Source organism: Rhineura floridana, chromosome 1 (assembly GCF_030035675.1).
Source record: "Rhineura floridana isolate rRhiFlo1 chromosome 1, rRhiFlo1.hap2, whole genome shotgun sequence".
Lineage (NCBI taxonomy): Eukaryota > Metazoa > Chordata > Lepidosauria > Squamata > Rhineuridae > Rhineura > Rhineura floridana.
The window spans coordinates 289758502-289771721 of record NC_084480.1 but is presented as its reverse complement, the minus strand read 5'-3'; the positions used below and the strand labels follow the sequence as shown (position 1 = coordinate 289771721).

The 13220-nt window shown below is 43.1% G+C and overlaps 1 protein-coding gene across 1 annotated transcript in view; it reads left to right on the top strand.

The window, feature by feature from the left end:
* Window positions 1-4123: 4123 nt before the first annotated feature.
* Window positions 4124-13220, top strand: part of DPYS (dihydropyrimidinase) — a 70106-nt gene continuing 61009 nt past the window's right edge. Inside the window, exon 1 of the mRNA XM_061604805.1 lies at window positions 4124-4422. Within this exon, the coding sequence (XP_061460789.1) occupies window positions 4174-4422 (249 nt within the window). The 5' untranslated portion in view covers window positions 4124-4173. The remainder of the gene's footprint in view (window positions 4423-13220) is intronic.

Below are 13220 nucleotides of genomic sequence, written 5' to 3'. Positions count from 1 at the left end.
CCTCGTGGGCTGAACCAAACACTAGTTGAGAAGGGGTGTTGGAAGTGGGGCAAGAGCAACTCCTGTTTTGTTCTTTTGTTTGTGTTCCAGAAGGGAGATAGAGTTAGGGTCCTCCAGATGGATAGGCTTGATTACCTTTACCTGTGATCCTCTGACTGACTTCTTTCCTTCGCTAGACTGATATGTCTTAGGGAAGCTTATCTGCCCCTCCTCATTCTGCCCTTTCCTCTCTTCTTCGACTGTCTGAGAGAGAGGAGACACCTTTGTCTCTGCTGTCTCTCTCCTGAGCCATGAGGGCAACTTCCAAGCCTGGGCGTTGTGCCTCCAACTTAGTTAGAACTAGGTATGCCTTTCTATCTACTATGTATTTCTATAAATAAAGTAGATGTTCTTATTTTACTAAATCTTAAGTCTCAGTGATCTCAATGCAGGGTAAAAGCCTGCTTTCTTAGGTAAACGCACACACTGGCGCACATGCATTTCATTTTTTTTTTTTCAATAATTTTTATTCAGATTTTCATAAAACATACAAGACGAAATCATAAAACATTCAAAGACAAAAAACAAAATCAAAAATAGTTAAACAAAAAGAAAAAAAGAAGAAAAAAAACAAAAATAAAAAATAAAGAGTAAAATATTGACTTCCCATTTGTCAAAGATCAAATCAGTTATAAGTCTATAATATATAACAATCCTGTCTCTTAAGTCATATTATAAAATCACTTTCCTCCAGTAGTTATCTTACTTAATCATCAAATCTCATAAACATTACTTTATTCTTTCCACAAAAAGTCAAAGAGAGGTTTCAATTCTTTAAGAAATATATCTATCAATTTTTTTTCCAGATAAGCATATCGATTAATCCATCTCATTACTAATTATGATAATCTTATTGTCATAACCATAGTCAAAATAAACATTTCAATTAATCCATCACATCAGAATCTGTTAGGTTCAGTAATTTCAGTAGCCATTGTTCTATTATCCCTATTAATTCCATTTTCCATCTTCCATCTTCAGTAGTCTTGTTAAGTCCAGTAATTTCAGTATCAAATCTTCCATTATCAGTATTCCATAATAATCTTGCTGTCAAAGCCATAGTCATATAGTAAGAGTCTGATGGGAATTACCTCTATCCCAAATATTTTCTTGCCATCCATTCTGAATAGGTTGCTGAAATACTGCTGTAAAATCATATCTCTGTTCTTTTTTTCAAAATACACTGGGTCATCTCTTGAAAGTTTTTCCATTGTCACATGGCTGCAGTTAATTCCATAGATTTTCTCTATATTGGGCTCCATCACATCATTCCAGTCCAGAAGATTATCCATGCCATTGATAACTTTATCTCTAGAATCTTCATTAATTTCTTCAGAGATAACATTGAGTTCCAAACAATAGATTTTATTTCTAAAGTCCATAGACTCCAAATCTTGTTCCTGTTCCACGTTTGTTCCAATCTCCGGGATCTCCTCTCTCACAGGGACCCCTGTTCCAGTCTCCAGGGTCTCCTCTCTCACAGGGACCCCTGTTCCAGTCTCCAGGGTCTCCTCTCTCACAAGGACCCCTATGTCTTTAATCTCCTGTGTCTCCAAACAATAGATTTTGTTTCTAAAGTCCATAGACTCCAAATCTTTTTCCTGTTCCACGTTTGTTCCAATCTCCAGGGTCACCTCTCTCACAGGGACCCCTATATCTTTAATCTCCTGCTTCATTTTACTCAATTCAATTTTCAGCTCCTTACAACCCTGTCGCAGGTTTTGTTTCGTTATCTCAATCTCATCCATTATTTTCTGAAACATAGTTATTTCCAGATTCTCAGCCACTTTCTTAATTGCCATTTTAAAAGAAAAATATAGGAAAACCACTTCTTATTTCAGCAACAATTGGGTTAATACTCCAAACTTGGTGACATCACAGTATAAACAGAGCAGACAGCCTTATCTCTCCATGCTTAAGTAAACAAAATGCAGTTCCCAGGATCGAAACAATTAATGGCGGTCGTCAGGAAACAGATTCGTCAAAATAAAATAGACCAAAAAGAGAGTAGTCTCAGACAATATAATATTCTTCAAAATAAAAATCTGGAATAGAAATCCCTCTTCTGTGTATATCTTTAGAATGCAAATCCAGGACAGCTTTTTGCAACAAAAACAGAGATAAGCTATTAATTAGTGAGTAGCAGAGAGAAGTTATGGCTCCCCAGTGAGATGTCAAAAACCGATCAATCTGGCAAATCTCTTTTAAACAGCAACAATTTAAGTCAAGTAAAAGAAAAATATAGAAAGAAGGGTGCTTGCCTGTTAGTGCGTTCTCTCTTAGAAGATAAGATGAACGTTCGCTTTATCAGATAGAGCTTGTTGTTGAAAATCCGTCCCACCTTCGTCGGCTGGACCTCGTCCCATAAATTAATGAGATCTGGTCGTCCCAACAAAAATAGGCTTTGAGGTTAATCTCTTCGTTTCTCCCTACCCGGGAGAAGTTTAATCAGTCAAAAAAAAAAAAAATCTGACTGATATATCTGAATAAGCTTCTTTTGAGGCAGGAGCCCGTCTCAAAAGCAGGCACAGGCTAAGTCACCCTTCCCGGAAGTCGGCGCACATGCATTTCAGACCTTTGCGTTCTCTGCTAACAAAAATACAAATTTACACAACAACACACAAGTCCCTCAACTCCCTGACCCCCAAAACACAGCTTGAGATACCCTGGGTCATATATCCCCATGATCTTGGGACTCTCCCATTTAAGCACAACAATAAAGTTATTGAATCAAAATTATCAGGCTTCCTAAAATGCTCATAAATGCAGGATGTCATAAAATCATAAAAACCAGTAATTGAGGGTGCCCACCACAAAATATATTTTGGATCAGGACAAATTATACATCCAAACAAAGGGGAGAGTTTCCTCTATAAGCAGCAAGTACAACCTGCTTGGCCCAGAGCTGCTTGTGGCACAAGGCACAGATAAGGGCATCTATACATAACCAAAACAGACAAAGTGAAATGAAAAAAATGGCCCCTAAATCTACTGTGGGCTAGGACAAATCATACACTGGAGAAAGAGGAGAGAGTCCTCTACAAGATGGCACTGCATTCCACCTGACCCAGGGCTTCTTGTGGGCGCAGAGCACAGATAAGGGCATCTATGCACAACCAAGATAGATAAAGTGTGCAGGAAAAAAAAGTGACTAGGGGTGTCCATTTCCAAATCTGCTGTGGGTCAGGACAAAACATACCTCTGAGCAGATTTTGGGGTGGGCACCCCCACTTATTTCTTTCTGCACACTTTGTCTATTTTGTTTTGCATAGATGCCCTTATCTGTGCCTTGCACCCACAAGAAGCTCTGGACTAGGCAGGATGCAGTGCCATCTTGTAGAGGACTCTCCTTTGGGTGTCTGATTTGTCCTGGCCCACAGCAGATTTTGCAGTGGGTACCCCCATTGCTTTTTTCTTGCATGCTTTATTTTGCTTGTGCATAGATGCCCTTATCCATGCCCTGAGCCCAGAAGAAGCTCTGGGCCAAGCAGGATGTACTTGCATCTCCTAGAGGACGCGCTCTCATTTCTTTGGGTGTATGATTTGTCCTGGCCCAAAGTAGATTTTTTGGGATAGGCAGCACCCCCAGCTACTAATTTTTAATTTTTACTATTTTATGACAGCACGATTTATGAGCAGAAGCCTGATAATTTTGATTCAATAACATTTTTGTTGTGCTGGAAAGGGAGACTCCCCCGGCCATGGAGATATATGATACATGGTATCCCAACCTGTATTTTGTTTCTTTTGTGTATTCAGGGACATAATACAACCTTTAATTTGGAGTTGAGGGAGGTGTGAACTTTCCTCCTTTTTTAGTGATTCGAACTTATGAGCAAATAAGGAACTGGGAACTGAGAACCAGGAACCAACTTTAGCATCCTCTCCCAGTTTTTGTCGCAAGAGAACGACTAACGGGGTGGAAAAGCAACCAGCTGCAGGGAGAGTGAGAGATACTACCCCCCCAAAAAAAACAGACCAGCAGAAAAAGGGTTAATCGCTTAAACTCCCAGCCTCCAGCAGGAAAGGTCGCACGTGACTACATGGAAGGTCTAGGGTTGGAGGGAGGGAACCTTAAACGTGCTGTTACTGCTGCAGCCGCCGCTTTACAAGCGCAGAAAAGCAAGCAAGACGATGCCGAAGATATTGATCAGAGGCGGAAGAGTTGTGAACGCGGACTGTTCACAAATTGCTGATGTGTACGTGGAGGATGGAGTAATTCGGAAGGTGGGGTCGCATCTCCAGCTGTCATCCCTAGCAGGGATCCAAGTGATAGATGCCTCCAGCAAACTGGTTCTGCCTGGCGGGATTGATCCCCACACGCACCTGCAGTTCCCCTTCATGGGCACGCGCTCGAAAGACGACTTCTATCAAGGAACAAAGGTAACTCTTGGCTTTGTGGTTGGTTCACACGCACACACCCTTCCCCAAAACGTGGTTACCGGGGCTGCTGGTAGCTGCCCAGGAGGGCGCACCTGCTTCTCAGGAGGGCCCATTCTTAAGGCCAGCTGACCTGCTGTTGCTGAGGTTTGGGCCTCCAGGGGTGGGTGGTGGTGGTGGTGGTGGTGGTGGTGGTGGTGGTTTTGCTCCAGTAACTGATGACGCTATACACAACAATGCCTCTTCATCCCACCCAGACCTGGTGAAAGCGCCTGAAAATGGGCCAGTGGACGGTGGCTCTAAAGAACTGTTGCTGTTGGCTCCAATTGGTCAGCTGCTTTCTCTTTCCAGAGCAGGCTTCCCCAGCCTGGTGCCCCCCTGCAGGCAGATGGGAATTGTAGGGCAGAACATGGGGGGCACCAGGTTGGGGAAGGGTATGCTAGGGGTTGCCAGTGTCCTTCTCCTGGATAGAACAGAGGTGGGGATTTGGGGGCATCACAAGCCCAGCCTTCCCCATCTCCCAAAGAGGGAGGGGGAAAGGGTGAGCAGAAAAGTGACTTTCAGAAGAAAATTGCCCTTTAGTGGGAAAAGGTCAGGCCAGCAGTCCAAAAGTGCTGCTGCTCCTTTTTGCAGCCATTGCTTGCCCAGTGTCTTCGATCATATGGGGAAGCGGGTGTTTCTCCAAAGCCCAGCCGCTGCCTTCATTCGATTACCAGGGCTGTCCCTCAGGGCTGTATGGTGGGGAGGAGCGGACCAAGGAAAGATGGCAAAAACTGGCCTTTTCTGTAGTAGCGCCCCATGTATGAAATCTTCTCCCCAGAGAGGCCTTCCAGGGCCAACTTGGGAGCTGAAAGAGAGAGACTGAGAGCAGCTGTCATTTTGGTGCCAACAACAACAACAACAACAACTGCTTTCAAGTAGATTCCAACTTATGGCGACCCTATGAATAGGGTTTTCATGAGGCTAAGAGGCAATGACTGGCCCAAGGTCACCCAGTGAGCTTCATGGCTATGTGATGTTGTTGGACCACAACTCCCATCAGCCTCAGCCAGCATTGGCCCAATGGTCAGAAAAGATCGGAATTGTGATCCAACAATATCGGGAGGCACACTGGTTGGGAAAGGCTGCCTTAACCACTACACCGCACTGGCTCTCTTTTGGTGCCAGGTAATGCCATTTCTGATTTCCCAGGCATTTGGGCAGCACCAACGATTGGATGTTTTTACCCTGATATGTGTATGTATTTTTATTGCTGTGTTTTATTCCCCCTGTAAATCACTTTGGGATTTTTTGTTGTGTGAAGCAATACATAAATCCCCAAACCCTAAACCTTAACAAGCCGCCTCCACTGCCTCCACGTGCTTGGCTCCCCCTTTCTCTTTTGCTCTAGTCTAGGGGAGAGGCGGTGAGGTGAGGTTTGAGCCTGCTGTGCTGCCCAGAAGAAGAGCAAGAATGAGCGAAGGTTCCTGCAGCCTGCTCACCCTCTCTCTCACTCTCTTGTCTTTGGTAGCACCACAGGGATGCCTAGATAAAACATGCAAGTAAGAAAAAGCAACTGCTGCCTCCTCCCACTTGCTCTCTGGGCAGCCCAGTACACTCTCTCTCTCTCTCTCTCTCTCTCTCTCTCTCTCTCTCTCTCTCTCTCTCTCTCTCTCTCTCTCTCTCTCTCTCCCTCCCTCCAGGGGGCCTCGTCTGCGCCATGTGAAGAAAGAGCGCAAAGAGCACTGTAACAGAATGGAAAGCAGGGCCCTGGGCAAGTCATCTCTTCTCTAGTGCGCTGCCCAGAGAGAGGAGGAGGGTGGGTAGGTAGGACATCCCAAAGGGCAACATTTGCTCTCTTTCAGCTGCAAGGAGGAACTACCAGTGCCTCCAATTGCTCACTGTTCCTCTCGCACTGGAAGGCTGTCTGCTTGCTCGCCATCTCTCTTTGGGTGGCCTAGCAGCGAGGGTTAGACTAAGCAGTGTGGCCCCATGTGAGCAAATGAGGGAAATATGTGGGGCAGCCTCTGCATGCTGCTGCTGCTCCTCCTCTCTGGGGAGCTTCCAGACTATTGCTATTTTCGGGTGGGAACCAATCACATAGGCTGTGGAATTATAGTTGGTTGGGAGGTCTTGTGCAACAATCCTGCATCCCCAAAAGTCGGAAGCTTTGCAGTGAGGAAAGTGACAGGAAAATGCACTGGAAATTGTGGAGTGTCACCTGCTTTGATGTAACGTAATCTGATATCTCTGCAAAGAAATTGTAATGAATGCTCAATGAACAGGTCAACTGGAAGTTCTCTGGGTGTCACAGAAGGGAGGATTATGTAGTTAATAACATCTCCTAACATCCAGCTATCTCCCTTTGACTAGGTCTCATTTTTCTTTCCACTTAATACCTGCCTTTTAACTACCAACGCTTCTCTTCTAATCCAAGCCTTCTGCTCCTTATCTGTAGTTCAGATAACTGGGATGTGTCCTGATATCAACACTTTGAAAGATCATGGTTGCAGGACCAATGAATGTTTACACACATCTTCCTTGCCAGAATTTAATGGCTATGGATCATTTAAATGGAACACATATTGCCAGTTCTTTAAAGAACTTCACTGGCTGTCAATCCATTAAATATTAAGAAATAAAACCTGAATTGTTCTTCAACGGGGGCTAATTTCACTATGTCCAGCAATAGGTCTTTCTCTCCCCCCACTCTGCCACAGTCGTGTTTTTGCTTAATATCCAGCCTGAAGACATGTGCTGTTGAACTTGAAAGTTAGCTCAGGATTCTTGTGGTAATTCAATTGGTCCTAGAAAAGCTATTGCCATTCTAAAAATATTTTCGATTTTCTTTTCTAATGGGCCAACACAGCTACGTGCAACACATTAGGTACTTACTACTGCCTGTACTTTTCTGCATTTCATTCCCTCTGACCCCACAATTTAGAATCCCTCCCCCAACCGAGTCTGTGTATATACCTGTAACTCAGGATAATACTTCATAGGAACATAGAAAGCTGCCTTATACTGAGTCAGGTAATTGACTCAGTACCATCTAGCGCAGTATTGTCTACACTGACTGGCAGCAGCTCACCAGGATTTCAGATAGGTCTCTCCCTGCCCTACCTGGAGATACCAGGGATTAAGTTTGGGACCATCTGCATTCAAAGCAGACACTCTGCCAATGAACTAAGGCCCTTCCCCGTCATGCATCTGATGATCTGGGCTGTAGGGCACAAAGGCTTATGCCAAAATAAATATGTTAATCTTTAACGTGCCACAAGACTGTTGTTTTTGCTGCAAGAGACTAGCATGGCTACCCCTCTGGGAACTACTTTTTTTTCCGGTTTTGTGTCTGAAAGTCAGGTACTAACAAAAATGCTTTTCAAGTTTTCAGTTTGTAAACTGTAACCTCAAACCTTTCAGAAGGAATACCCTACTTTCAATACTTCAAGGCTGAAATTATCTGTATGCAGCACCACATCTGCTTAGAAACTTTCTGCACCCTCCTTGCACAATCCGTTTGGCCTCAGCATGAACCTTAAAGTATATTTAAAGAAACGATTTGGAACTGAAAAGCCTTGATCCAGAGTAGTGTTGCATATGGGGTTTTTTTTCCCCTAACAGAAACTCCACACTTCTAATTACTACATGATGGACAGAAATTGAACAGCTGCAGCATTGCCACACATGGTGATAATCGTGGTGGGGAGAGTTGCACCTGTTCACTTTCTGTTTTTCAGGCAGCTGCTAAGGGCATCAAGAAGCTACCAGCAAATAATAACAATAAAACAAGCTGTCAGCCCTAATTCAGGGATGCATGCTGGAAGATCTGGATGCATTTTTAAAAAACTATAGTGTCTTTCCTGCCCGCCCCCCATTTTTTTGAATGACAATTGCTTTGTATTTTTAATTGTATTTTATGTATTTTAATTTATTTTAATGTTTTGTTATCTTTATTGTGTACAATTTTTAAGTATGTGTTTGATTTTATTGTAAGCCGCCCTGAGTGCCCTATTATAGGGTAGAAGGGTGGGATAGAAATATTTTAAATAAATAATAAATAAATAATAAAATATTGCCGCAGAAGCTGCTTTAAAACCCATTGAAAAGGTTTGCAGCATTGGGCCTATTACTAATAGCATTGACTATTTTCTCCTTCCTACTTCCTTCATCAACCAAATATAGTAATAGCAAAGGATCAATTGCATGTAACTTGGCCCTGATTTGCTTTGTGGGAAGCTCTAATCTTGAGTAGAAGACAAGGGCTAGTGTCAGTGCCCAACAACTCTGATGGGTGTTTGGGCCCTGGTGCACTGTGGGGGCCCATTACTGATGACTCTACTAGCCCCCCCCCTTAAACTTTTCCTGATGGCTCTCAGCAGCACCAGGAGACAGAGCTCCCATTTTAATTTCTGTCAGTGCCCTTTTTTTAAAAAATAGATTTTTAATTTTTTAATTTAATTTATATTCCATTCTTTCTCCCAAAAGGACTCCAGGGTGGCAGACAAAAATGCTACCACAATTAAAATGTCTAAACAAAAATCCATCTTAAAAACAGCTTTGAAACAATTCCAGTACAGATGCAGGCTGGGATAAAGCTCTTTCCTTAAAAGGCTTATATTGCAAATATAACAGAAAGAAAGAAAATTAAAACATCACCAGCTGACATAGGCAATAAACATATTCTATCAATCCTAATTTATATGTATAGATTAATATAGGCAATCCATGTGTCCAAATAAATGTCTAAATGAGACTGATGATTATAAATCATGTGTTCAAATATAGAAAGGGCAGTGAGATCTTTAGATTCATAGAGTAATAGATAGTGGGTATCTCTCTTTCCAGCCTTGCAGTGCAAATCTCAGCTGCCATAAGGAATCACAGAATCAACTTTTGTTTGTTCGTCAGCATCCTTGATGTAGCATTGCTCTACTGGGGCACTGTGGGAAATCTAAATGGCAGCTCCCTTTCACCCACTGCTGCTGCTACCGGCCCCTATTGAAACATAGGAAACTGCCTTATACCGAATCAGACTATTGTTCAATCTAGCTCAGTGTTGTTTATGGTGACTGGCAACAGCAGTCCAGGTTTTCAGATCAGGAATCTTTCTCTGCCCCACCTGGACCTTCTGCATGCAAAGCAAATGTTCCAGCATTGAGCCACTCCCCTTCCCCAACCATTATTGCAGGGTAAGCCTGCTGGCATCCATCTAAAGAGGAGGAGATTCCAGTTTCCTGATGCCCAGAGCCAGCCATCAAAAGATCAACAGACAAGGAGTAGATTCTTAACCCTTTCCTTTCAGGCCTTTTCCTTACAATTTCTGGTTGGGGATGTATGCTGTACATGGGGGTCACCAACGTTTTTAGGCTTGTGGCCACATTTGGATTTTTGAATGAGCACCATAGTTACTAGTTCCTCTGGTCACTCCTCTCCCCACTCCGCCAGATCAGCCTCCATCCCCCCACTCCAGGAGACGAAAAGAGAGAAAGCACATACTTCACATTTCTGGGTAAAAGCCAGATCCAGTAAACGTAATCTGAGCCTTGAAAAACACATAGAGCTGATAGAGGAAATGGAAAGAGTGTCAGTCTCCCACCTTCCTCCTTCACTCTATGTACGTTTCAAAGGAGAAAACGGTAACCATGCTCACCACCTCACGATCAAGGATACAGTGAGGTTTTGTGAGTGCCAAGGGAAGACCGTAAGGGTGCTACTGCCCCCATGGGTTTCATGATGGTGACCCCTGCTGTACAGTAATTTTCCTCTACAGTTTTGCCCTCCTTCAAAGCATAGCTTTGCATTTGGTTTTGTTATTTACCCCTTTTGGATGAAGCTACAAGAGTTTTCAGTTATGCTGGTTTCTGTGCTTTCTCTGTTTTGTCTTGGGATGTGGCATGTACTTAACTTCAGATTGATTTTCCACACAGGAGAGACTGATTTTTCTTTTTATCCCATTGCAAGAACATTGTCAGAATGCTCTGAATAACTTTCTGAGGGAGTTCAAGGAGCACCAAAGCTTTAAAAAGATATTTTATAATTGGTTGGTACACCAACCTTGACACATAGGGCAGTATTGCTGACTTTTCTGTTTTTGAGTTGATTGGCCCATGAGTGGACCCAAAGTTTTTAAAGTAACTTAGATCAATATATTATACAGCCATGAGAGTAGCTGTATACTATAGCCAGCATGATTTTTTAACATTCCACCATGTTAAATTGAAAATATCCCCCATGCCATTCTGCTGCTTCCCATAAGCTAATTTCAAAACAAAATCCTACAAATCGTGTAGTCCCGACCTCAGAAACACTTGCTTAACAAGTCTCCAAGTTTTCATGGCGATACACAAAATGCTCGGAGAGAATCTAGAGTTCAAAGTCTGAAACAAGAATAAAATAATACAGACCCTGTTGGACTTTTTTCTGTCAGTGGTCTCATAATTTGTTGAAATTAATTAAAAAACAGCCATGTTCACAGAATACCTGTATCTTATTACTGACCTTGCCCCATACTCTGACCTTCATCTTCTGTAGTTTAAAAGTTTTTAAAAATGCATGTCTGATTTTTTAAATTAATTTAAGAAAATTATCATTGGAGTCTATGATAGCACAGACATGCTCAGTAAGAACTGTCAGTGTTCTAAAAGCCAGAATCATAGCTGTTTGGCTTGGCTAAACAGGGGCCACACTCACACCAGACATTTATTCCACTTTAAACAGTCTTTGCTTTCCCCAAAGAATCCTGAAAAGTGTAGTTTGTGACGGCTGCTGAGAGTTGATAGGAGATTCCTATTTCCCTGACAGAGCTCCAGTGGCTAGAGTAATTTAAAATCAGCCCCTCTTCCCAGAGAATTTTGGGGATTGTAGCTCTGTGAGGGGAATAGGGCATCTCCTAACAACTCTCACCACCCTTCACACTTCCCAGGATTATTTGGGGGAAGCCATGACTGCTCAAAGTGGGATAATAGCAGCAGACGTTTAGCTAGGAAATAGCCCACCCTGTTCTGTCTGCAAGTCTTATACCTAATCAGTGCACCCACCCTCTGTTTGATGGCCCATCAGAAAACTAGATGGTCTTCTTTTGCAGCAGGCGGCTTGGATTAGATTGTGTTTTTTGCTTCTCCCAAGTCTATGAGTCTATAAGAAGAATGGAGTATCTCTAACTGCAGCTGGGCTTTTGTGATCATAGTATCATGATATTAACCCACAAGTGAGCAATATGCATGGGGAACTGTACAAATATGCCTGTAATGGGAATGAGAGCCTGCAGATTTAAAAAACTAATGCAATGGTCAAATTACTGCAAGAAGATGGACTTTTCTATGGCCTTTTTTATCCAGAGAAAAGCACAGTTTAGTGGTAGCGTACTTGCTTTGGATGCAAAATGCTCCAGGTTCATTTCTTGGCATCTCCAGGTAGCACTGGACTTCTGTCTGAAACCTTAGAGACAGACCCTTTTGAAGGGGGGAGCACTGGGGGCAGTTGCCCCAGACCACACACATGAAGGGAGCTGCATCAGCACTGGTATTGCTGCATTGTTGTCAACCTTCCCCTGCCCCCTCAAATCCCATTAACAGGGTTGTGTTCAACTAAGGCCTACTCAGGGTAGACACACTGAAACTGATGAACCTATGTTAGTTACGCCTATTAACTTCAATGCATCTACTCTGAGTAGGGCTAGCATTGAATACCATCCACAGCTTATATGTAATAGTTTTTATATGTGTTTTTATTGCATTGCAAATTACTTCAAGATGCCTCATAGGAAGCAATTCATAAATGAAATAAATAAATAATAACAACTTGCACTCCATAGGAAAAATAATAAAACAAACTCCACGGTGGGGTGGTAGTGTGCTTTTGCTATGACAGCATGAACAGCAGTTAATGGTTGCAGCCCCAGGCAGTGCTAATAAGAGGCCCAACCCAACCATAGTCAGACCTACCAGGGTGCCCTCCAGGCTGTCTGTTCCCCTCCCTCCCAGCTTCTGATTGGCCGGCAACCTCCAAAAGAGGACAGAAGAGAGAGACCAGCTGTAACTGGACACTACCAAAAGAGGGAGACCAATCAGAACCGTTCCCTTTCTTCTTTTTGCTCAAAAAAGTCCAATTGTGAAGAAGAAAGAGCATTCTCCAGAAGCCCATATCAAAAATAGGTAACTGTCAACATTGCAGTCAAGACTGTCATTGTTATCTGTTCTTTCTGTAGAATAGTGCTGGAGAGAAATGTCTTTTGACAATCTCACATCTGGTATTTGCTGCCAAGAAAAGTAGAAAAAAATATGAAATAGATTTTCCAGTAATCTGAATGTAATTTGTCATGGTATTAACATTTACTTTATTAATATTTATATTCGTTGATTAAACATGAAAAGAGCATCTGATGTGCAGAAGGATTGAAGTAGTGCTATACATTCAGAACCAGAACCAGAGTGGGACCAGATGGGGCTTGGCTCCAGCCAAGAAGCCTCCTGGCGTCAGCCAGTAGCTGTGCACCCATGGGTGTCATCTGCCTGCCAAAACGAAAGTGGCTGAGTGGAGTAGCTGTTGCCACCCTACCCAATTCCAGAGGCTGCTTGCTTTTCATACATTGGGAGGGGGAAGGCTCAGCGCCTTTGTGTTTGTTTCCTTCCCCCATTTTCCTTTTGTTTTGTGCTCCCCCTCTCCTTTCAGTTTGGCTGGTAGGAAGGGAAAAGGCGGGACACTGCTTGCTGGTGGGCGTGGTAAAGGAAACAAGCTGAGCATGCTCAAGTGCCTGTCCAACCTACAGCGTTGGGAAAGCCAGCAATGGCAGCTTGCAGTGTCTGCCTGTGTCCAGGCCT